At 37.6% G+C, this 24,069-nt stretch overlaps 1 protein-coding gene across 10 annotated transcripts in view; it reads left to right on the top strand.

Annotated features, from left to right (window-relative positions):
* Fryl (FRY like transcription coactivator) overlaps positions 1-24,069 on the top strand; it is a 233,228-nt gene that overhangs the window by 201,971 nt on the left and 7,188 nt on the right. For 7 of the 10 annotated variants that reach the window (XM_071614271.1, XM_071614273.1, XM_071614268.1 and 4 more), the window contains 9 exons: positions 1,797-1,958; positions 2,082-2,156; positions 2,467-2,643; positions 6,245-6,448; positions 8,662-8,829; positions 14,703-14,950; positions 17,231-17,441; positions 19,644-19,793; positions 20,427-20,525. In XM_071614271.1, the coding sequence (XP_071470372.1) occupies positions 1,797-1,958; positions 2,082-2,156; positions 2,467-2,643; positions 6,245-6,448; positions 8,662-8,829; positions 14,703-14,950; positions 17,231-17,441; positions 19,644-19,793; positions 20,427-20,525 (1,494 nt within the window). The remainder of the gene's footprint in view (positions 1-1,796; positions 1,959-2,081; positions 2,157-2,466; positions 2,644-6,244; positions 6,449-8,661; positions 8,830-14,702; positions 14,951-17,230; positions 17,442-19,643; positions 19,794-20,426; positions 20,526-24,069) is intronic. The other 3 variants (XM_071614270.1, XM_071614269.1, XM_071614265.1) reach the window with 1 other exon arrangement.

Raw genomic sequence — 24,069 nt, 5'->3', positions numbered from 1 at the left:
CGGGACCCCACAGGGAGCGTGCATGCCAAAATACAGAAAACAGGAGCTTTGAAAGGATTTTTAACTGGTTTAGGAAATATTAGGATTTTCATTTTAGGAAGATCACTCTAGCAACAGGATGGAAAATAGGCGAGGGAGGAGGAGAGGAAAATCATCAAGGAATCTGTTAGGATAATTCAGGCAAAAGATAATATGGGATGAGACTGTCCCAAAGCCATAGCATGAGAAGGAAAGAGGAGAGAAAGAGTGGTTTATGAAAACACCAAGGAGAGCCGGGGAGGTATCTTAGCAGAGCACTTGCCTAGCTTGTGCTAAACCCTGAGTGCAATACCTAGTATTGTTTAAACAAAAGGAAACAAATTTTTTTTTTAAATCATTTTTTTTTAATATTTATTTTTTAGTATTTGGCGGACACAATATCTTTGTCTGTATGTGGTGCTGAGGATCGAACCCGGGCCGCATGCATGCCAGGCGAGCGCGCTACCGCTTGAGCCACATCCCCAGCCCCGAAACAAAATTTTTTAAAAGACTAAAGAAGTATCTGAAGTATGTGATAGGTTTTGAAGTGAAGGGGGAGATGCTAGCTAATGAGGAAAAGGTATCAGGATTTGGTGAATGACCTTAACAGCTGAATGAATGTTGGTACCATTGAGAGAGAATGGTAACACAAGAACAGATTCTAACAGGGAAGGAGAGAGTAATGAGTTTGTTCTTGGACTTGCCGACCCTGAAATGACTAAGAAACATACAAAATGGAGGCACCTAGTGGATAACTAGATTTTGAGATCTAAAATTTTAGATGAAAAATTGGATAGAAGTCACAATTAAAGGGTTTTCAGTGTTGTGTAAGTGGATAGCTGAAACCATGGAAGGAAAACTAAAAAGAAAACAAGGCTGAAATACAATGAAATCTGAGACGCCAGATAAGCCAGACATGTTAGGGCTAGACAGAAGCAGAGGCTGTGGTTCAGAAGGAAACCTGCAGTCTTTGTTATATTAATACAAATCTCAATTTTGACCTTAGTTGGAAGTGCCCTCCACCCCAACCGCTTTCCCTAATGAGCCCAATTTTGGTGGCCTAGGTGCCATTGAAATGGTCTTCTGGAAGTCAAGAAAGGAATTTTTAAAGAGGGAAATTATTGACAAAGTATTATAGGAGGCTGGGCACAATGGTACACATCTGCAATCCCAGCAACTCAGGAGGCTGAGGCAGGGGGATTGCAAATTCAAAGCCAGCCTTAGCAATTTAACAAGGTCCTCAGCTACTTAGCAAGATCTTGTCTCAAAATAAAAAATAAAAAGGGCCGGGGATGTAGCTTAGTGGTAAAGTACCTCTAGGTTCAATCCCCACTACCTGCTGCCAAGAGAACATTATTGAAATATAATTATCAATATGCATTAAATGCCAGAACTAAATAGACAAATCTGAGTGGTAAGATTACAGGTGTTTTTTTCATATATATATATTTATTTCTGGGGCTTTCTTCAGGGAGGATGTATTTCATTATCGTAAGGGGGAGGAACAGTGGAGGTGGTGGGTCATTAAAGATAGCAGATTATATTTACAATAGGAAAAAGCTCTCTGTAATCTCAGATATGAAATTATTATTTTCAGTTAAAGTTTTGATGTAAAAACAATATTATGATCTTTGATTTTTTTTTTCCAACACCATAACTTTCTCCTTATGTGTTTTTTGGTTACTTTCAGAAAATGTCATCATAGGTTCACTGTTAACTCTTGTGAGTTTCTTTAATGTTGAAGTATATGTATCAATTGGCATTTTGTTTCTGTATAGACACCAATCATTGGAAATAAGTATGGTGACCAGCACAGCGCAGCCGGAAGGAATGGGAAACCCAAAGTGATCGCTGTCACCAGAAGTACCTCCTCCACCTCCTCTGGTTCCAATTCTAACGCCTTGGTTCCTGTCAGTTGGAAAAGGCCACAGTTATCACAGGTACATAAGGGCATCAACACTGGACATTCACAGGCTACAAGAACCAATCTTGTTACATGTTTGAAACCCGAGAGTTTGCCTTATTTCATCAGCAATACTAACATTTGAATTTCTTCTCTTTAGCGAAGAACACGAGAGAAGCTAATGAACGTGCTTTCGCTCTGTGGTCCAGAATCTGGCCTCCCAAAGAATCCATCCGTGAGTAGTTATGAATGCATGAGTGAAGGTTGTCAAAGTCGTGCTGTTCCATGGAGAAATGATTCTGTCTCCTTGCTTGCCTTTTCTAACTGAGTTATAGCATTAACTAAGAATGAAAAATAATGCTTGCCTCTTGTGATACCAGGCAGCTATGCTAAGTTTCCAACTAGTTAGCCACGAAGACCAACTTAGACTCTGAATTCATTGAAGGATGAAGCCTGCAGTGGCTCTGGGGACTGATATCTCATATGCAGAGTGACAAAGCTGATTGGTGGACTTTTTTTCTTTCCTTTTTCTTGTCGGGCCTCAGGTTGTATTTTCTTCTAATGAGGACTTAGAAGTCGGTGACCAACAGACTAGCCTTATTTCTACAACAGAAGACATAATTCAAGAGGAAGAAGTAGCTGTTGAAGATAACAGCAGTGAACAACAGTTTGGTGTATTTAAGGATTTTGACTTTTTAGATGTTGAATTGGAAGATGCAGAGGTAAGAATGTGGACTTTCTATGACATTTTTAGAATAGTTATAGTTGTATCAGGATTGGGCCATAACATCTTTCCTTAACTCAGTGAAGGTCACCAAGGCCAAAAATCTAAATTAGGAACTAAATGTGATTATTACAACTAGTCAGTAGCAGAATAAGTCTGAAATAAACATGGAACATTTGATTTTTCATCTTTAAAAATGCAAAGTAGAAACATGAATTTCTTAAAAATTTTTTAAGATATGCCTATGCCTAAATAGTTTGCATAAACTATGCAAATTAATTTGCTGGGAAACAGTAAAAATTAAAATTGATCAAACATAATTTTAAAGAGGGTGGCATTTGCCATGAAACGGACATTAGGAAGGTTTGGTTTTTCTGAACTTTTCTTTGTGACAGATAACAGATTTACCCCATGACATTCCTAACCACTTTCTTCTTGATGACTTAGGTAACTCTTCCCCATGCCTCTTTTCATTTGATACCCAAAGGGCTTTCTCCTCTAATTGTATTGATAGTTGTGTCCATTTTGATGTTTTCTAAGTGGAAAATCAAAGACAAAAAGTACTTCAGCCCACACAACTGAGCTAGTTGGTAGTTACAGCTTGTATTTAGTGTGACTCCATAAGGTCTGCTGTTGCTTCTGTGCACTCTGCCCTTCTATACAGGTCAGTTTGACCTCTGACAGCAGCAAGACGGTTGTCACTGCTGTATGTGACCTTACATCTCCATATAACAGTGTCAGAGGAAGTAATGGTTGCTTCCAGAAATGACCTCAGAATAGTGAAGAAGTTGCTTTACTAAACGCAAACTTTTTGTCATATTGCATTGACCCAAGGTGAGACACACGCCAATTTCTGAAATGATCACTATGGCAAATACAATAAGATTGCCAGGTTTTCTTAGGCTAGGAACCCTGTAGTCAATTCCCTAAACCACAGTCTCTTAGAAAAACCCAAAAAGTTTATATGTCAAATAGGTCAAAAAACTGTACATCATAAAATTATCACAAGTATCTATAATGCAAGAAGATGACATGTAAGCCTTTATAGCAAGTGTTTATACCATGTTTTGATATTTTTTCCATAAAATATTGAAATTCACTCCAATAACTGGTACATGTTATCAGCTCTCATGAGGGGATGTTTCCTATAGTTCTAACAGGTGACATACATACAAGAAGGAAATGTGCTGACCTGTGCTGTGTCACACTGTCAGTTGTTGATGGACCCACTTAAGTAGATAAGGTTCCCATCCTCAGTATGCTGCAGCCGGCCCTGCAGATGTGAGGACATGACCACAGTGCCTGGAGCCATACAGATGCCTTCACAGCAGCTGGGGGACTCCTGTGTAATGTTTCCCCAAGTGCCTATTCCCTCCAACACAGCTGGGCAGGTTCAGAGGACCCCAAGGACAAGTACAATATTACTGAGTACTTGGTAGGGCCATGACTTTAAATTTTTTTTGATAGTAATGCACAGTTCATGTATTTTACATTGCATCAAAGTGTATACATAGATACACTTTTAAAATAATGGAAGTTTCAAGGATATATATCCTTACTCTCTATGTTGATGTACTAATGTTTTCTATTCTGTGCCTTTTCTTTCTTCCTATTCTCCTCCACACACACACCCTGCCCCAGCCAAAAAAAAAAAAAAAAGGTGGGGGGGGGGGGGGCAGGTCACCACCCTAAAAGTGATTTCACACTCATTATTTGAAAAATATATTGTAGGAAGGAGAACAGGCTTTCGTAGCCAGGAGAGAAAGTTGGGTGGGTTCAAGAGGCCTGCTGCCCTTCCCCAGGGGCCTGAGTGGCTTCTCAATTCTTCTGCAGTTACTTTTTTTTTCCTAGTTCAGAATTTAAATTTCTAAAGGCAGGCTCTTGACATTTTTGTAATGGTAAGGTTATTATTTTTTTTGTTTGCCTTTTTACTTTAAAGAGCACTGTAAATGTTTTCAAGTTCATCCGGTGCTCTAAAATGTCAGAAGTAATAAATATGGCTTTTAGTAGAACCTTACTCAGAATGGATTCAAGATACTTCCTGTCATTTTGTCTTTAATTGAAGTCACAGGAATCTGGGAGAAGATGTGGGGATGCTGATTTGTACCTCATAATCTAAGCCAAATCAAATAATACATATTTTCTAAAAGAACAGCTATAGTCTTGCTTAAAAATGGTAATAGGAAATATTTTGGTTTAAAGAAAAGGTCTCATGAATGCAACTTTTAACACACCCTCCAACTTTGAAAATCACAGTGAATACTAATTCATCACCAAATATATTTCGAGGATGGTTGTCATTGTTATATGATATGCTACATAATATCATATGAAATGATGCATTCTAGGAAGGTAGTTTTCAAACTCTGACCTGCAGAGGCGTAGGGCATCTAAGATAACTTGAGAAACAGCCAGGAAGGATCCAAGAGCTAAATGGGAAGAACTCCTGGACACCCTCTGCTACCTGATCAGCTCAGTATTTATTTATCAGTTTTGCACAATTGGTTTCCATCTAAAATTCCTCTGCTTTATTAAAAAACAAACAAAAAAAGATTTGAAACCCTCTATACTGAACATTCTCTCCTGTGTAAAGGGAAACAATCAAATCATATTTTCCAGACCAACTCAGTGTAATTTCCTGAACCAACTCGGGGCCCAAAAGAATTACATCCATATGAAAAGGATGACCAGCGTAGATAACAGATGCATAGCTTATATGAATCTACATATGGCTGAAATTGAAATTTGTCATATTTCCTCTTGACCTTTTGAAATTGGCAGTGGTTATGTTTTGATGGCTATGATCTTGATTTTAAAATTTTTTATAGTAAAAAATATCCATTGCATTTAACAAGAGCTGTCCTATAGATTAAAATCATGTGACCCTGTATGTTGTCAACTGAATGTGGGTATTTTAAGTCAGTTTTTGCATTGTGCCAAGTATTAAATCTGTAAATCTTGAAGATTCCTTAAAGTTTGTGTTTCCAGAGTGTACTATAGAAATGTTGTTGTGTCTGTCTCTTTTTCACAATATATTTTGCATTAAAAAAGTAGTTTGAATTACATGTTGGCTTCCTGCAAAAAGCTTAATCCAGAGCTTGAATCAGTCTTTGGGTTTGTGAAAGTGCAAGAGTTTTCCCAAAAAGTGTAGCGTATATTTAAATGTTTGTCTTCGTTCTTTCTAATTCTGTGTGTTTTCCTTTTTGCTAACCAGGAGCTGCAGGTAAGTGTTAGCCTGGTGTGGTTGACTGTTTCTTCGTTGTCATCTGTGATATACTTGTCCTTCTTGTGGTCTCATTCATGTTTGTGTATTAGAATAGAAATGGCCTAGAAAATAGATTTAGTTGGACCCTCAATAGACAGAACATCAAGAAAATTGTTTAGTGACAACAGGTTATCAATGAAATAATTTTGATCTCTTTCAAGATAGACATTTAATGATGTGTTTAAGTTTAAAGAAATTGAAGGGCTGATTGAAACTCTGCTTTGGATAATGCATTCAGTATTCTTCATCTTGGTACATGTCTTCTGGTGTCTTACATTTACAGCATGTAGAAACATCGGTTTGCGGTCTTAGCAATCATGTCTTCCTTTTCCAGGGTGAAAGTATGGACAATTTCAATTGGGGAGTCCGCCGGCGCTCACTGGACAGTATTGACAAAGGGGACACACCATCCCTCCAGGAGTACCAGTGTTCTAGCAGCACCCCCAGCCTGAACCTGACAAACCAGGAGGACACAGATGAGTCCTCAGAAGAGGAGGCAGCTCTCACAGCGAGCCAGATTCTCTCGCGCACACAGATGGTATACAGTTAACTTTCCTTCCAGTGAAAATGGTCTCATTTGACTCTTTAACTTCCAGCTTAGAAATTATTGTTTCCTGGTCTCCAGTTTTCATGTCATTATGGGCAAAGTGCACACACTGAAATGAAAATGCAAAATGTCAGTGTTAAAGGAGTGTTCCTTATGACAGAACTAAACTTTAAGTGGTTACAGCATGCCCGTGAGTAGTTAGATTATAGTTCATCTTGGTTTCTCTCCTGTTCTTGAGTTGTTTTGGCACTTTTAAGGGCTCTCCTCTTCAACAATACCTATTTCTGGTATCACTGTGAACACCACACCCATTCTTCTTCCCTAGAGTAGTGTGCAGGATGGAGCAAGATGGAGTAGTGTACTTGCACTAAGTCAATTATGTGGAATTTCTCATCCACAACCCAAGGGCCAGATGACAGAGTTAGAGAGTGAAACATGGGAAATAATTGCTGCAAGAGCCATCTCTTTTATCAGAAATATGGGGATGTAAGAAAAGCTAAATTTGCAGCCAAGTAGGATCAGGAGTTGAAGATGGCAATGTGAGAATTAGCCACCATGACAACCACAGAAGCCTGTGGTCACCAATTCTTATATGAAAGCCTTTTTCATACTAAAGCAAACTATGTCTCCCTTTAATGGAGACCCATTTGCTCTATGTGGTCACGTGCCTACACTGATGTTGTACCTGGCTGACTTTCGACAAGATGTAAAATTGTCAGTTTGTGGTTGGCTTCCTGTTTTGACACTTCACTGTTACCCTAGTACATCTTTCTATATCACCCATGTTTAAGGGTTAAATGATAAATGATTGCTGCTAGCCGCAGCAGCAGCAGCAGCAGCGGTCACTTCCTGAGTGACAGCCAGCTCTGTGCAAGGTGTCTCATAAGCACTAGTCTCTATAGCTCACCCCAGCCACACAGGGTATTGCTGAATTGCAGATTAAGTGACTTGCCCCAAGACGAAGCTAGTGAGTGGATTTGAACCAGCCAGTCTGTCTCTAGTGCCGTGCACCTAAGACTTGATCTTCCAAAGAATGTTTTTTCATGTAAAGGAGTAGTCAAGTTCCTGGCCACAGGGTCTGACTGAATGAGGCAGCCCATAGGCTTGAAGACAGCTTTGCCTTTGTGTAATTGTGTCTTAAGTACACACACTACAGCTTTGCCTCTATGTGACTGCAACTATAGGCTTGGGGGTACAAGTACTTTTCACTAAAACACTGTGTGACTCTGGTCAAGTTACCTAACATTGCCTTTAAAATGGGACCCCTGATAGAGTTTGCCTCTCAGGTATTTATGATGAGGAAAGTCTCCTGGCATACAGTAAGTGCTTAATAAAAGATCTTAGCCTGGCACAATGTCACGTACCAGTAATCCCAGTGACTGGGGGGCTGAAGCAGGAGGATTGCAAGTTTGAAACCAGCCTGGACAACTTAACAAGACCATGTCTGAAAATAAAAAATAAAAAGGGCTAGGGACGTAGCTCAGTAATAAAGCATCAGGGGTTCAATCCCTAGTATTACTCCCCACCCCCCAAAAAAATTTTTAAGTTGCTTCCTCTTTATAGGAAAAATATTAATTTTTGCTTCTGTACCCTTCGTCATAAACTTTATGTTTCTTATGTTAAATATTGACCCCAAGAAAACTATAACTCTGGTTAAAAGGAAAAGGCATACATATTTTTTTAAATTAGTAATAATTACTTTTCAAAGAAAATAAACCTCACCAAATATGGCTCGCCTTTATAACAACTTTATATTTTTTCCTTTGTCTTATTGAAATTGTGCAGTGTTGATTTTTGCTTGTATAAGTGAGTGGCCAGTTGATGTGGGTGCCTGCCCCTCCTTCAAGACTGCATCTTTGAGAACTCCTCATGCCTGGCACTGGAGGTCCAAGGGCTCCTACCTTTACAAATCCTCAGACCAACTGAAATAGAGACCACAACCATAAAAATATACAAAAGACGAGCATAGTTTTTATAGAGCTCTTCCACTTTTTTTTGGCAAGACATATTAATACATACTTAGCTTTCTGCTGGGGAGTCAGCTGCTTGCATTAATGCCCATTCTTGTATAGACTGGAAAAAAAAAGATAACTAGGAAGTTCCAGAAGCTTTTTATAACTAAATTTCTAAAATGTTCTTCTTGTGGGTTTTGTGACATCTCAGGCTCATAAATAGATTCCTCATTTCACTCTCTCCCCTGACAGTTAAACAACGACTCTGCGGTCGATGAAACCATTCTGGACCATCCCGACTTACTTCTTCAGTCTCAGGATTCCACTGGCAGCAACACCACGGAAGAAGTGCTTCAGATCCGAGACGAGACCCCAAGCTCGGAGACTGGTCTAAATAATTCTAGTAGCCAGCTGCCTGAGGTGGGGAGAAATGGGGCTGGCGCATGGCCAATCTAGGTTCTTCCTAGCACTGTTCCATCCCTTGCTTTTCTTTCCAAAGAGTTTTCATCTGATGTGCTAATTATTTGATTCATTCCCAGTATTTCTAACCTGTTGGGTTGTTATAAACAAAGTAGTCAAATCAGATTTTTTTTTTTTTAAGTCAGTAGGTAATAATGGAAAAATGACCCACAGGTTAAAAATAATCTCCAGTGTTTCAATGAGCATTTTGTGTTGCAGTGTGTGACTCGGTTACTGGGCAGGCGCTTCTCTGGGAGTGGCAGGCATCATTTGTGGCGCTACGTTTTCTTTGAAGGATGGCTTTTGCTTTTCCTTCCCTTTTTGCTTTGTGTTGGGTTCATGTGATTGGTGCTGTGATTGGGATCAGGACCTCAGGCCAGCTGTGTTCGCAGTTGGTTAAAGGAAATTTCTTAAAAAGACTTTGGAGCCACTAGTATTTATGTTTTTTGGAAAGGCCTGTGAGAAGTAAGCCAGATTCCAAGCTATTGACTGACCAAAAATAAGTAAGTACTAGTTTTCTGAGTGTTTTTTTTTTTTTAAGACTATTATAGATTACTTTAAAAAGTGTAATTGCTATAGCTCTTTCTGGTATGTTCTTTGATGCCTTGGTGTAGGTATTAGAAACTGCTATATTTTTGTCAGTGTTAACCACATTAATATAGTTACTGGATCTATACTAATCTAGCTACTAGATCTTATTATTTTAGTAAGGTGAATTCTCATGTTCTTAGTTGATGATTTATTTTCCATATTTGAATTCTCCTTAACCGTATGCAGGTATATTTTGGAATGAAGGCATTTTGGCTTCCTTACTAGCAGTCTTGAAAATACTTATACTACTATGGCTAATGTTTAGTCAATTCAATTAATGAAATATTTATTGTGATTTCACTACATGCCTGGCAAGCACCTAAGAGTGAGAAAGCAAGAATACCACATGGCTCTGTTCTAAGGAGTTTTTTGTCTATGTTAAGACAAAGATTTTTTTTTTTTTAAAATTACATTTTCATATGAGAAACAGTAATTCAAGTAATTCAGGTCCAAGGCTATGTGAAAATTCAGAGGAGAGATCAGCTGAACCTTGGGGATATTAATGGTAAAAGACAGACTTCAGGGCAACCAGCACTTTCAGGCAGAGGGACGCCATGTGGAAGACCAGGCATCATGAGACAGTATGGTGTGCTCTGGTAACTACAAGAAGCTCAGTATTTATGAGAATAACATGGACGAGGTGAATAGAATCTAAGACATTCTGGGTCCTGTGGGCCATTCTAAAGACAGGCTTTAGTTTGAGATAATAGGAAGTCATGGGGCTTTTTTTTTTTTTTAATATATGTGATAGTCAGCATTCCATGTCTGCCTGAGATAATCAACTTCAAAAGAAGAAAAGTTTATTTTGGCTCAGTTTTAGAGGTTTCATTCCATGACCAGTTGAACCTGTTGCTTTGGGCCTGCAGGGGCACATTTAAGCAGATGCATGTGGCAGAGCAGAGCTGTTCACCTCATGGCCTGGAACAAAATAGAAAGGAAGAGGAAGCGAGAGGCAGTTGGGGTCCCTCAGAGCATATCCCCAGTGACTTGAGACCTCCCGCTAGGCCCCACCTCTTAAAGGTCCACTGCTTCCCAATAGTGTGCCCTTCTGGAGGGAAGGTTTTACCAAATGGGCTGTTGGAGGACATTTCAGACCTAAGCTGAACAATACTTATTATGTGACAAGCACTGTGCCAGATACATAGATGAAGATAGAGGGCATATATGATCTTTCCTTCATTGATTTAATCAGCATCTACTGAGTCCCTACCTCAAGTCAGACATTATTCCGGGCACAAAGCAATGTAGAAAACAAGACAGTGGCTCCTCATGTTATGGAGCCTAGTCACAGGAGTGACCAATAATGAACAAAACAAAAAAATAACAAAGTATCCATCCTATTAATTGTACTATGAAAATATCATAGTAATGTGGTTTGAGGTGAGGGAGAAAGCATTTGAGGTGAAGCCTAAATAGTAAGTAGCCAGTCTATGAAAATTTAGAGGAAGAATGTTCCAGGCAGAGGAAGCAGCAGTTTAAAAGACTCTGGGGTCGTGTAGAGAACAAAAGAGCTGCCTAATGGGGCTGGAGTGCAGTAACGGAGCAGGTGAGCAGCAGGCCACAGGCTGGTAACCATGAGAGATTTCGAAACAGAAGGACATGATCTGATTATGCCTATTTTTTAAAATCTTGGCTCCCCCTCCCCCACCACCCCACCTTGGAAAATGGAATGTAGGCTATAGTGCCTGTCACATAGAGCTTGCAGTTAGGTGCCTGTCATCAGGGGAGAGTTATAGTCTTCTTTGTGTCCTTGTGAAGTCTCTATGATGGAGGTGTGGGTGGCAGATTGGAAAAAGTTAAGAAGGTAAGCTAGAAAGAAAAGAGCTAGAGAAGAGGAGGGCCTGAACTGAGACGGTGCATGAACATAAAAAAATATTTGCAGGAGAGACTTGAGAGAGTGACAGGTGCACTTTAGATGGCATTCCTTTCATTGTCTAAAGATTTGTTCGGTAGCTGTACCATTAGTTATGAATCTAATCTGTCCCATCTGGATTGGATCATAGCCTATTAAAAGGTCAACAGACCTGCTCATTAGAAACAGTGAAAAACAGATTGGTACAAGAAACACCTTTTTAATCAAAGCAGCATGGCAGCGGCTAGATATTTTAATTTCATTTTAAAAGGGGGAAAATCTTCTATTCTGGGTTATGAAAGTTACTATCATAGTGAGGGAAATTACCTCCTAAAAACTTCATATATATTGCAACCAATATGTTCTTTCAATTGGGGCATCCACCCATTATTCATCTGTTGTAGTGGACCTACTTGCTAAGCACTAAAAAGTTCCTGGGACCATTGTTTCTTTTAAAGGGAAAACATTTTGGTTTTATGGGTGGTGCTGGTGTTGTTGCTGCTGCTTTTTATTTCCTTTAATAGTGGTGAATTCATTACTACTACACACGTCATGACAGTAAGAATGAAAGGGGTATTCTAACACCACACTATTTCATTTACAAACAGTTCTGATGATAAAACAGTCTCCCACAGGGAGTAATGCTACATGGCACCTGTTGGCTATATTGGTCCAATTCGTTTTTCCTTCATGGCCGTATAGTGTCAGATGACCCAAAATTGCCTCGTGTAAAAAACAAAAAAAGTGTTTAAGTATATTAATATAAACATATTAAAATAAAATCATAATCATTTTAAAATCAACTTTTTAAAATATACAATTAATTTCAATAGGTGAAATATTTTATGAGTTAAAAGAATATTCCTTAAAGTATTTGAATTTTTCCCTTAAATTATGTTCATATTGGGAAGATCAAAGAGAATGGGCTAATGCATTTCATGTCATGATAGAAATTCAGAGCTATTTGTCCCTTCTCTGCAACATATACAAATTATGCTCTGATCTCTAGAAAGAGTTCTTTATTTGTATTTATTAGAAAAATCTTCACAGAGGGTTATAACAACTTAGAATCAAATTCATGAGCCTCATAAATAATTCCTTATAGAAAATGAATCTGAATGTTACATACAAAGCATGTGTGTATGTCATTGTCTAGTAAGGTAAAGGCCAAGGAAATTTGATTCTCAAAATCTACATATACAAAAGGAAATCCATTCCATTAGCCCAAAAGCACTTTCTTCATAAAGTCTAGGTTTTACTAGAATGTTTCTGTATATAATAATTACTGATAAAACATTGTCTTTGAAATTACACTTTGACAAATGTAACCAAATACAGGTGTGAATTAATGAATATTGATTCATTCAAATTAATGGAAAAGTAAGGCTGGGTATGGTGGTATAATCCCAGTAACTCAGGACGCTGAGGCAGGAAGATAACAAGTTCTAGGCCAGCCTCATCAACTTAGTGAGACCCTGTCTCAAAATAATAAATAAATAAATAAATAGAGTTGCTATAGCTCAGTGGTGGACTGCCCCTGAGTTCAAATCCCCAGTACAAAAAAAAAAAGTAAAAGGGAATAGAGACTATTATCAATAAAATCTGTAGAAGTATCTCTAGTACTGTCTCATAAATTCTCTTTCCTAACTAATGCCTTCAATGACCAAGTCTTTTTTTAAAAATTTTTAGATGGAAACTATGGAGTATATTGAATATAAGTTATTGTTCTGTATTATTTTAAGCGCTATTCTGTGAAGACGTAAGAGTTTGCTGCTATCCCTGTACTGTGTTTTCTTCCCATATTCCTGTGTCTTTGATGTCCTGTCATCCCTTTCCATGGAACACCATCCCTATGTGGCTTCCTCTAAGGAGACTGGTCTTAATTTTCTCAAACAGTTGCAGTCTCCCCTTCTTTGAGTACCAGTGGTCATTTGTATGTTGCTGATGGTATTCACCATTCACTTACCACATGCTAATATATACTGTTGTCATTTGCATGTTAGCTGAACCCCATTAGTAGATATGAACTAATTGTGATCAGGAATTAATTTATACCAGAGCACTTGCCCAGAATCTGATAGAAATCCTTCTTTTTATCAATTCTACAGGTGAATGAATTAAGGTGAGACTAATCTGAAGTCAGAATGTCTGGCTTTTACTTCTCATATTTTGAAAGGAAAATTCTAATTTTTATTTATAAAAGATAAAATACTACTATATAGCTAAAGCAGCTTAAGTCCAAATACTGAAAGAAGCTGATCTTTATTACCAAAACTCTGAAACCACTAGTACTTACATTCAAACTGACTGAACTAATATTCATGCAATTAAAAACTGGTGTTGACGCCATTGATCTATACTTTGGAAGTATTTTTCTTTTTTAGTGGTGGTAGTTCATTTAAGAGTCTACCTCATGCCAGACATAGCAACATTATTTCAGTAATATTAACAAAGAGAAAACTGATAGTATACTTTATAACATATATTTACTACTGTTATTATTTACATAGGATTAAAAGAATTCCATCATTCTTGTTGATGAATGAGCTTACAATTCATTGAATTTTGAAAGTGCATCAGTTTAACCTGATTTAGTCTCTAGGTTGATGATGAAGCTTTATGAGTACTCAAAACGGAAATGAGTTAGTGTATGTCCTGCAAACAGCACCCCGCTACACACCCCCACGTTACAAATGTTCACCTCATTTCTCCTAGGAAGGCCAGCATTGTTAGGTTCAGCATCCTTCTGAATGGACAGTCCCCATAGGACCAGTGGGTTCTCTATCTTGAATCATCTCCCAGCTTATAGTCAAAGAATTCACTGTGTTCATATAATTAAAGAAATAGTAGTTCAAATAAGAGAGAGTTTACTATAATAAAATGTTTTACATCATAGAATAAGTATAAGAGAAGACATTTTACCAAAGGATATATTTCCAAGTGAACACCCAAATCCTGTACATAAGAGAAAAGTAGGGGTAGCAGAGGGGACTCATTGATGGTTTTTTAAGGCAATAAGCTATATAACATCATTTCAAAAAATTTTAGGGCTGTGATTATAACTCAGTGATAGAGTACCTGCCTAATAATCACAAATCCTGGGCTCAAATCCTCAGTACTACCCCACACACACACAAAAAAAAAAAATCCTAGGGCCAATTAAAACTTGTGATACTCCTGCTGCACCACCACACCCAGCCTAGAACCATTTAAAAAAAAAAAATCAAACACAATTTTATATAATTAGAATTCAAAACCTCTAAAAATTAGACCATTTAACGAAGATGACTTGATAAAGTGAACTTGAATGGCAGTAGTCACTTACTATGTTCATAAAATTCTTTTTTTTAAAAGTTGTTAAAGTCTGCTAAAAATGTGACCATTTTTACAGGATTCAAATTCAGTATTAAAGGAGGAACATGTTACAGGCTTTGAAGATGAAGGGGCATATATTATACAAGAACAGCAAGACTCTCTTGTCTGTCAAGGAATTCTTGATTTAGAAGAAAGTGAAATGCCAGAGCCTCTGGCTCCTGAAAGCTGCCCTGAGTCAATCTGTGAAGAGGATGTTACCTTAGCCTTGAAAGAACTGGATGAAAGGTGTGAAGAGGAGGAGGCGGACTTCTCTGGACTGTCCAGGTGAGAAGACAGAATCACAAACCTGTAATAAAGTGGCATCTTCTCCTCCATCCTCTCCCAAAAATGCCTCTTAGTGATTGCTTACTTTCATTTTTCTGTATATTTTTGTATACTCTATTTTCATTTTTAAACATAAAATTACTTACTGTTATGGGTTTGTTTTCTGTTGATATTCACATAAAGAAAAACAAGTAGGCCATTCCCAAAGCATAGTGTCATTGTGCAGTTAGAGAAGCACACCAAAGTTATTTTGTAATCTTTTTATTAGTGGTAAGAGTTTAAAGTTTGGTATTATGTAATAAACAGAAATGATAATTTCTTAGTACTGTAAAATGCTAAATTGTCCCTTTTAGATGTTGATCTTTTCTATATTCAAAATTTATTATCAGAAAGTATGAAGAATTCCCAAATAGGACTTTTTCCTTACTTGTGGGCCAGAGTAAACAACTATTACCTATAGAGGTTTTTGTTTTTGTTTTGTTAGCAGTACAGAGCTTGAACCCAGGGATACCCTATTACTAAGCTACATCTCCAGCTTCTCTCCCCACTTTTTTTTTTTTTTTTTTCTTTTTTGAGACAAGGTCTCACTAAAGTCTCCCTGGCTGACCTCAAATTTGGAATCCTCCTACCTTAGCTTCCCAATACCAATTTTGCAGGGGGCAGCAGAGTGCAGTGGGTACCAGGGGTTGAACTCAGGAGTTCTCAGCCACTAAGCCACATGCCCAGTCCTATTTTATATTTTATTTAGAGACGGTCTCACTGGGTTGCTTAGCACCTCACCATTGCTGAGTCTGGCTTTGAACTCAAGATTCTCCTGTCTCAGCCTCCTGAGCCGCTGAAATTACAGACAGGTGTGCACCACCGTGCCCAGCTTACCAATGTTTTTTAAAGGAAATTCTGGTGGCTATTATGAAACTTATATACCAAACAATTCTATGACGATTAAATTTTATATTTAAATTTTATAAATATTCATGGTTCAGAATAATGTATTTAATAATCATCAGATGTTTCAGTTTTATAATAAAACATCATACTTTCATACCTCCTGTGATAATAGGGTTTTAATCTATAAGATATATGGGAAGTTGTTTTTTGTTTTTATTCTCAATTAGAATGCTTACCTGTATTTGAAAGTAAATATCCAGATAATAATAATAATAAAAAATCTTAGTGATACCTTTTTCTACCTACTATCTTGGATAGAGCAGTAGCCCATGCAATTACACAATCAAGTACAAGGTCAGAGACAATTGAAATGATATTAAGGTAAATACTCAAACACTTTCAGGTTTCTAAAAGGCCAAGCCAGTCAATTACTTTGTCCAAGTACTACACTGAAACAGAATGGTTCATTCCCACTAAGCACAGAGGTTATCTACTCTAGCTTTCAGGACACTTTTTGTTAAAATCACTCACTTCTGTGACATTTGTAAAGTATGAAACCAGTTGTCAGCTTTGATATTTTTCTCTAATCTTGATTCAGGTCCCTGTCTTTCATGTGAATTGCTCTATGATTTCTGTAAAGCCGTATGGATCAATCTATCTCATAATGAATCATGTAATTTTATATCCCAAGTTACTTATTTCTTTATGGAGTGTCTAATTCAAAACACTTCATCTTTTTTTCATTGTTCTATTTGTGTAAGTATGATCTGGCAGTGGGATTATAAATTCCTCAAGGGAAATGGCCAGGTCTGTTGTTTCTTTTGAGTCAAATTTATCATCTGTCGTACTAAGAGGCACATTGTGTGTGTTCTTGAAATCACTGAGCTAGCAGTGAGCTGTGTGCTGTGGCTAATGGCACTGGCTTTGGACCTGTGGTCCTGGATTCATATTCTGGCTCTGTCGTTTTCTATCAAGTAACCTAGGCACATTATTTATTTAACATCACTGAACTATCTCCTCATTCATAAAATAAATAGTAATGAAGTTGTTAGGAAGATTGAATAAAATAATCCATGTAAAGCACCAAACACAGCGCTTGACACAAAAATATGATCATCATCATGTGGGGCTGCTCAAATAAGAAGTGTCCAGAATTAACCATTTGAAATGAACGCATTCTAATCTGTATTATTCATAGAAGTTACTGATATTAATCCACAGCAGAAGCATTTATAGAACTTGAGTTATTTTGCAGTACCCACTTAAAATTAAGAGTTCTAATTCCAAAGATGCTTAGCAGAAAAAAATGTATTTGTTTATGCTTTCTTATAAATTGTTTAGATCTTTGTATATTCCAAGACAGTATTTTGACTACCATGATATTTGTGTCAGCAGTCAGGATGAAGAAGAGCAAGATGGTTTTCCAGAAGTTCAGACATCACCTCTACCATCACCCTTTCTTTCTGCCATAATAGCGGCTTTCCAGCCGGTGGCGTATGATGATGAAGAAGAAGCTTGGCGCTGCCACGTCAATCAGATGCTGTCTGACATGGACGGATCCTGTGCAGTGTTCACTTTTCATGTGTTTTCTAGATTGTTTCAGGTGAGTGACGTTTGTTTCAGAACTCATTATAATTATACAGGTTTTCCTAACATCAATGTCTCAAATTTTAGTGTCCCTGCTATCTTGCCTTTTTATAAAGTTATACAGAGGATTCATTTTGACATAATTATAAAAACAAGGAATATAATTTGTTCTCATTCATTCCCCAGTACTTCACTTTTCTCCTCCTTCCACCCTCCCCATTTCCTTCCCTCTACTCATCTTTCTGATATTTATTTATAAGGTTGGTTGGTGTTTTTTTTGTTTGTTTGGTTTTTGGTTTTTGTAATTAGTGTCTTGTGGAAGTACATGAAGGTGGTATAGTCATATATTTCACACATAGGAAAGTTAAGTCAGATTCATTCCCCTGTCTTTAACTTTTTTTTTTTTTTTTGAGAGAGAGAGAGAGAGAATTTTTTATATTTATTTTTTAGTTATCGGCGGACACAACATCTTTGTTTGTATGTGGTGCTGAGGATCGAACCCGGGCCGCACGCATGCCAGGCGAGCGCGCTACCGCTTGAGCCACATCCCCAGCCCCAAGTGCTATTTCTTAGACTTACAGAGTGACATTGTAGTACTGCTGGTATATTACACAATTACTAGTACAGATATGTCCCCTTAGGCAGTTAAAAAAACAACTTCAACACAATATCTGAGCAGTTTCTTCAGTATGCTAGGGACCATCACAGACACCAGAGAAATAAAAGCATAGTCCCTGCCTTCAAGGAGCTTACAAAACAGTATCACAAAGCTTCTAGTCAAGTGTAAAATGAATTGAAACTTTTGTCAGGTGTGGTGGCACAAACCTCCAATCCCAGCGGCTCGAGAGGCTGAGGCAGGAGGATCGCAAGTTCAAAGCTAGCCTCAGCAAAAGCAAGGCTCTAACAACTCAGTGAAACTCTGTCTCTAAATAAAATACAAAATAGGACTAGAGATGTGGCTCAGTGGTTGAGTGCCCCTGAGTTTAATCCCCAGTACCAAAAAAAGAAAAATGAATTAGAACTTTCATAACTGTGGGGACCTTGACAATTTTGGCTATTAAGGTTGCTTTCAACCCTAAACCAATAAGTGTGATCATTTATTGCAAACTCACTGCATGCAAGGCACTCTGCTAAATGCTTTTTAATAAGAATATTCACACCACCACTATGGAACATGGATAGATTTTTAGGTTTCTGTGGAGAGGGAAAGTAAAGCAGAGAGAAATGCCACTAGTTAAGTCATTATCCTCTGAACTATCTACCACCTTTCCTCCCTATCTCCACAAACTTTACTTATCTTGGAAGACCCAGCTAAAGACATCTTCTCTCTAAAGTTTTCTTACTCACCTCACCCCAGTGCTGGGGATCAAATCCAGGGCCTCATGCATGCCAGGCAGGCAGATAGATGCTCTATCACTGAGCTATATCCCCAGCCCCATCTCTGAAGTTTTGCCAGCCACTCCAGCTTCCAGCTGCACCATCCAGATGTTCTTAAGTGCCTATTAACAGGAGCATCTATTTAATTATGTACTTACCTCATTGCTGGTTTTCTATATGTGCTTTTTCTTAACAATGGCATTATTTCCCAGTGCCTGAAACTGTGGCTTATGCTTTTTCTTAATCCTAATGCTACCCAACAGCACTAACACATATTTATGTAGGTATACATTAGCAATCTGCATAATAATTATTACTGTTGATACTGTCTTAATTTATTGACTGTTTACTTTGGGTAACTGGTTGTTTTATGTGAATAAAATATTCTTGGGATTCTGAGAAGGTACTACCTTTAATGCATTTTATGACTTTAGTTAAAGTTAAGTCAGATGGCAGCCCAAAGCCAAGGCTCAGAAACTACATTTACCATAAGTTTCTTTTCAGGTAGAACTTGACTTTAGAAAAGCTAATTCCTCAGACATGTAAAGGCTTATGATTGTCCTTAGACTATAGAGGTCTCAAGAGTAGGAGAATGAATAGCGTGTATCATTAATTTTTTTCAGTAATTCCATTTTGTAAGTCTTATAATAATTTTAAAAAATTATAAATTTCCTGAAGAAATATATAAAACATGGATTTGCAAGTCAGTTACTAGAATTCTATATGTCACTACAATCATTTTAAAATAGAAGTTTGCCCTGATTAAATACATCTTTACTTAAAAGTGAAAAAAAAGAACTCTTATGACATATTAAACTTTTTCTTACGCTTTTCACCATAGACAATTCAAAGAAAATTTGGAGAAATAACTAATGAAGCAGTCAGCTTTCTTGGTGAGAGTCTACAGCGCATTGGTACCAAATTTAAAAGTTCTCTGGAAGTGATGATGATGTGTTCAGAATGCCCAACAGTCTTTGTGGATGCTGAAACCGTAAGTTTTTACATGCAGCCTTATTAAGTAGCCTATTTGAATAGCCTCATTCAGTTATGGTTCTTTTTTAAAAGTAATTTGAAATTATAAAGTGTCAAAGTTCATATTTTCAACAATTATAAATATCTGGCAACTCATGGTTCCAGTGTATTAGATGCAGTGCCCTGTGATTCCCTGGCTCCCACCCCTCCCTGCCCAGGGCTGAGTGGTGCAGCTCAGTGGCCTAGCATGTGCTGAGCCCTGGGTTCATTCCTAGCACTACAAAAAATAAGCTGAAGAGAGACCCACCCATGATGTGTGCTCTCTCAATTCTTCCTGAGTGGAATATCCAGAGCGCCTGGTCTTTCCCTGACTGTTGCCAAGCCCACTTATGACTAAATAACAACATAGGTAAAGAAATATGGGTTAAAGTGCTTCAAAGAGGTGCCTCTGATGTTGTGTATGGTCTGACATGCCATTTCTTGCCACCCTCTAGTCCCACCACACTCCTGTTTCAGTGTCCCTTAGACTGAGACAGAATGTAGTAAGGGAGTATCTGACACCCACCCAACAGATAGTCCATGGCCCAAAAGTTGCCAAACTTGTGACTGATCAGGAATGATAACCTGGATTGCGGTGTTTCTGATTTGACAGCTGATGTCATGTGGTTTGCTGGAGACACTCAAGTTCAGTGTTCTGGAATTGCAAGAACACCTGGATACATACAATGCGAAAAGAGAAGCAGCTGAGCAGGTCAGTCTTCTTTTACCATGTCCAAAGGAAAAAAAAAAAAAATTAATCTGCTTGTGATACTAGAAAGATTGACCTGGCAGCAGAATTCGCCCATACAGGAAAGAAGACCTCTTACCACAGGCTTCTCAGTACTGGGGTGTGCTGGGTATGAGCTCTCTCTCTCTCTTTCCACTCTATACAGTGAATTCCTGATCTGGGCTTTTAAAAATTGGCTCTCTAAGCGCCTACACATTGAAAACCAATAGCTCTCTAAAAAGCTGTGTGTAGACCATTCAACTGCTGTCAACGTTACAAGTGGGGAAATAGAAGCAGTATTTCTCAGTTATGGGCTTGTGGTCTAGGAAATATGCAACCTCTGACAAAACTGGGATCTTTTCCCATGATGTGTGGGGGGTTGGGGGAGCCAGCAAAGGAGGAAATGAGCATGTCGTAGATGATAGGTATCACCTGCTAAGAAATGGTACTTCAGTTCCAGTCTGGCCTTGAAAAACAGAGTGGCTCAGTCCCCTGAGAATAAATCCAGTATATTTTCCATTGGCAAGTACAGAAAACAAAGAAGAAAAAATGTTTCTCCCATTCAGACAAACTGCACACAGTAGAGACTTTTTTCTAGAATACAGATATTTAATACTTATTAATGAATGAACTGTCATATGTAAAGACCTATGAAAAATGAAGTATAAAACTTGGTTCTTGTTTTTTCAGATTTTCTAGATAGGAACATAAAGCACGCATACTATAGATTGAGCACCCCTAGTCTGAAATTCAAAATGCTCTAAAATCTGAATTTTTTTGAACACTAAAACATGTTGCCACAATGCAAAACTCCACACCAGACCTGTGATGGGTCACACTCAAAACATTATAAATGATTATCAGAAGCATTTAAAGTGAGAGTTGGGAATGATGTTGATGCCAAACCACCACAGTTTGTCCCCGTGGGTGGTGGTGAATGACACCTTTGCTTTGTGATAGTTCAGTGTACAAAAACTTGGTTTTATGCAGAAAATTATGAAAAGTATTATGCAAAAATACCTCACTCTGTATGCATAAGCTACATATGAAACATAAATGAATTTTGTGTTTACACTTGGGTCACATTTCCAAAATGTCTCATTCTATTACAACTATTCCGAAATCCAAAACACTTCTGGTACCAAGCTTTTCAGATAACTGACAGACACTTAAGTTATGGCTACAAATAAAAGTGTTGTTAATGAAAGTCTTCCCAAGGACATACAGGTCTAACAGAAAAATATTATAGACTATAATTTCAAAGAAAGGTTATTTGAGCCCAACAGAAAAACTTTGTAGAATGGGGACATGATCTTGGACTTTAGGCAATTAAATTTTGGCATGGGGGATTACTTCAGGGAAAGAAAATACTTGTATTGAGGCTCGCTGTCTTTGTAAGGGGAGAGCCATCTTATATTTGGACTGAAATAATGATGGCAGGAGAAAAGGAAAGGGCTTTCAACATCATGAAATTAGATCTGCTGATGTAAATTAGTACTGCTGTGTCCTTTCTTACACTGATCTTTTGTACATGAATGTCCACCTATCTGCTAGGTGTCTAAAAGTGGAATTACTAGGTCATTGAATATACATGTTTGACCTTAGTAGAATCTGCCAAGCAGTTTTCCAGAAGAGGTTATTGTATCAATTTATAGTCCCATCAGAAGTATTTACGGAATTTCCATTGCTTCATACCTTTGCTATCAGTGTTGCCAATTTTTAAAATGTTTAGTCATTCTGGTAAGGGTGTGGTGATATCTCATTATTTTGCATTTCACTGATGACTAAAACTTGAGCACCTTTTCATATGGATATCTTCATTTAGATATTTTGCAAATTATGTTTTCAGGTGCCTTGCCCATTTTTAAAAATGGGTTGTTTTTCTTGGTTATTTCTAGGAGCTCTTTATTCAGAATATAAGCCTTTTTCTTTTTTTGATAAATGCATTACAGATATTTTTCCTTCTTTTATGGTTAGTATTTGACTACCTGATCACCTTTTGATGACCAGAAATTTTAATTAAATCCATGTTATTATATTAGTTTTTCCTATTATGGTTCTGCCTTTTGTGTCTTCACAAATCATTGCCTAACCTACAAATTAAGGTAGAATCTTAAAAGTATCACTCCTCTGACTCATGTCTCTCCAGCTCCACATCCCCAGAAAGGAAAACTCCTCACCAGTTATGATAAATTTTAACCTTCATTTGAGCCTTGAGTAAAAAAAAAAAAAAAAAAATAGCATGACAGGAAAACAGGCACTGGGGAGTGTTCTCTATTCACACGCTCTACCATGTCTGTATGTGTGTCTGGAAAGGTGTGGGCCTGTGCCTTACGGGCCAGGTGCAGCCCAAGGCTACATGGTTGGTGCTTATCTTTTAACAGGATGAAAATCAAATAATTACATTGAATAGTGCTCCCCAAAATACTATATCAGTAAGTATGCATTATTAAAAAAAAAAAAAAAAGTCATTAAATAATCAGCTGAAAGGCTGGGGTTGTGGCTCAGTGGTAGAGTGCTTGCCTAGTACATGTGAGACCCTGCATTCGATCCTCAGCAAATAAATAAATAGATAAATAAAGGTAATGTATCCAACTATAACTAAAAATAAATATTTAAAAAATAATCAACTTAAATTATTATTTTCCAGCGTATTACAGCATATTAATACACTTGGACAAACCTGGCCACAGTAATGATAATTCAGTATATAAAACTTTCAACATTTTATGTGAACCAAGATTAAAAACAAATTCCATGATAGCTGAATTTTGCTGATTAAAAAAAATCTGCTGATAGCTTTTGACAATGATTGTCACTGGCCATCTCTCACCAGAAAAGCTTAACATGTTTTTCTTCAGATATGCTGTCAAGCAAAGAGCCTTAGGGCCAGTGGAGACTGACGGGAAAAAGGGACATAAGGTCAAAGAGATTGTTTTTGAAATAACTGAGCTGTCTATTTTTAATTCTTTGCATATAGCACATTAAGTGTCAATAGAGAATTTTAAATGTCTAATGCTAAAATGTTTTTGGTGTCTCCTTAATGTAGCTAGTAGGTTCTCTCAAAGCTCTAATGATATCGATACACATACATACATACACACATACACACACACACACACACACACACACACACATTAGTTTTATTATGCTTAATATCACACACACAAAAAAACTAGGATGTCAAAAGAGCTAACAGTATCAAACTGTCAAACCCTAGAAGCTAAACTTGAAAGCTCTTAGCTTTCACTTTGCTTTGGAAATTCTATGGCTTCAGTATTCTTTTCTGTTCTACCACAATGCTGTTATTTTTATTTGACTGAAGAAAATGTACTTTAAATTAATATCAACCCCTAGGTAAAGAAAAACATTTGGCTTCTACAGGCAATATTCTTTGGAGATAACATGTTTGTCATTCATTACTGTCCAAAAAGACAAGAAAAGAAATAAAAACAAGATTTAAATGGATTTTGGTTTCTGTTTCACTGATTAGAACTGACACCAGCCTTCAGAGAATTAGACTTCTGGT

Source organism: Marmota flaviventris, chromosome 7, assembly GCF_047511675.1.
Source record: "Marmota flaviventris isolate mMarFla1 chromosome 7, mMarFla1.hap1, whole genome shotgun sequence".
NCBI lineage: Eukaryota > Metazoa > Chordata > Mammalia > Rodentia > Sciuridae > Marmota > Marmota flaviventris.
This window is presented reverse-complemented; position numbering and strand designations above follow the sequence as displayed.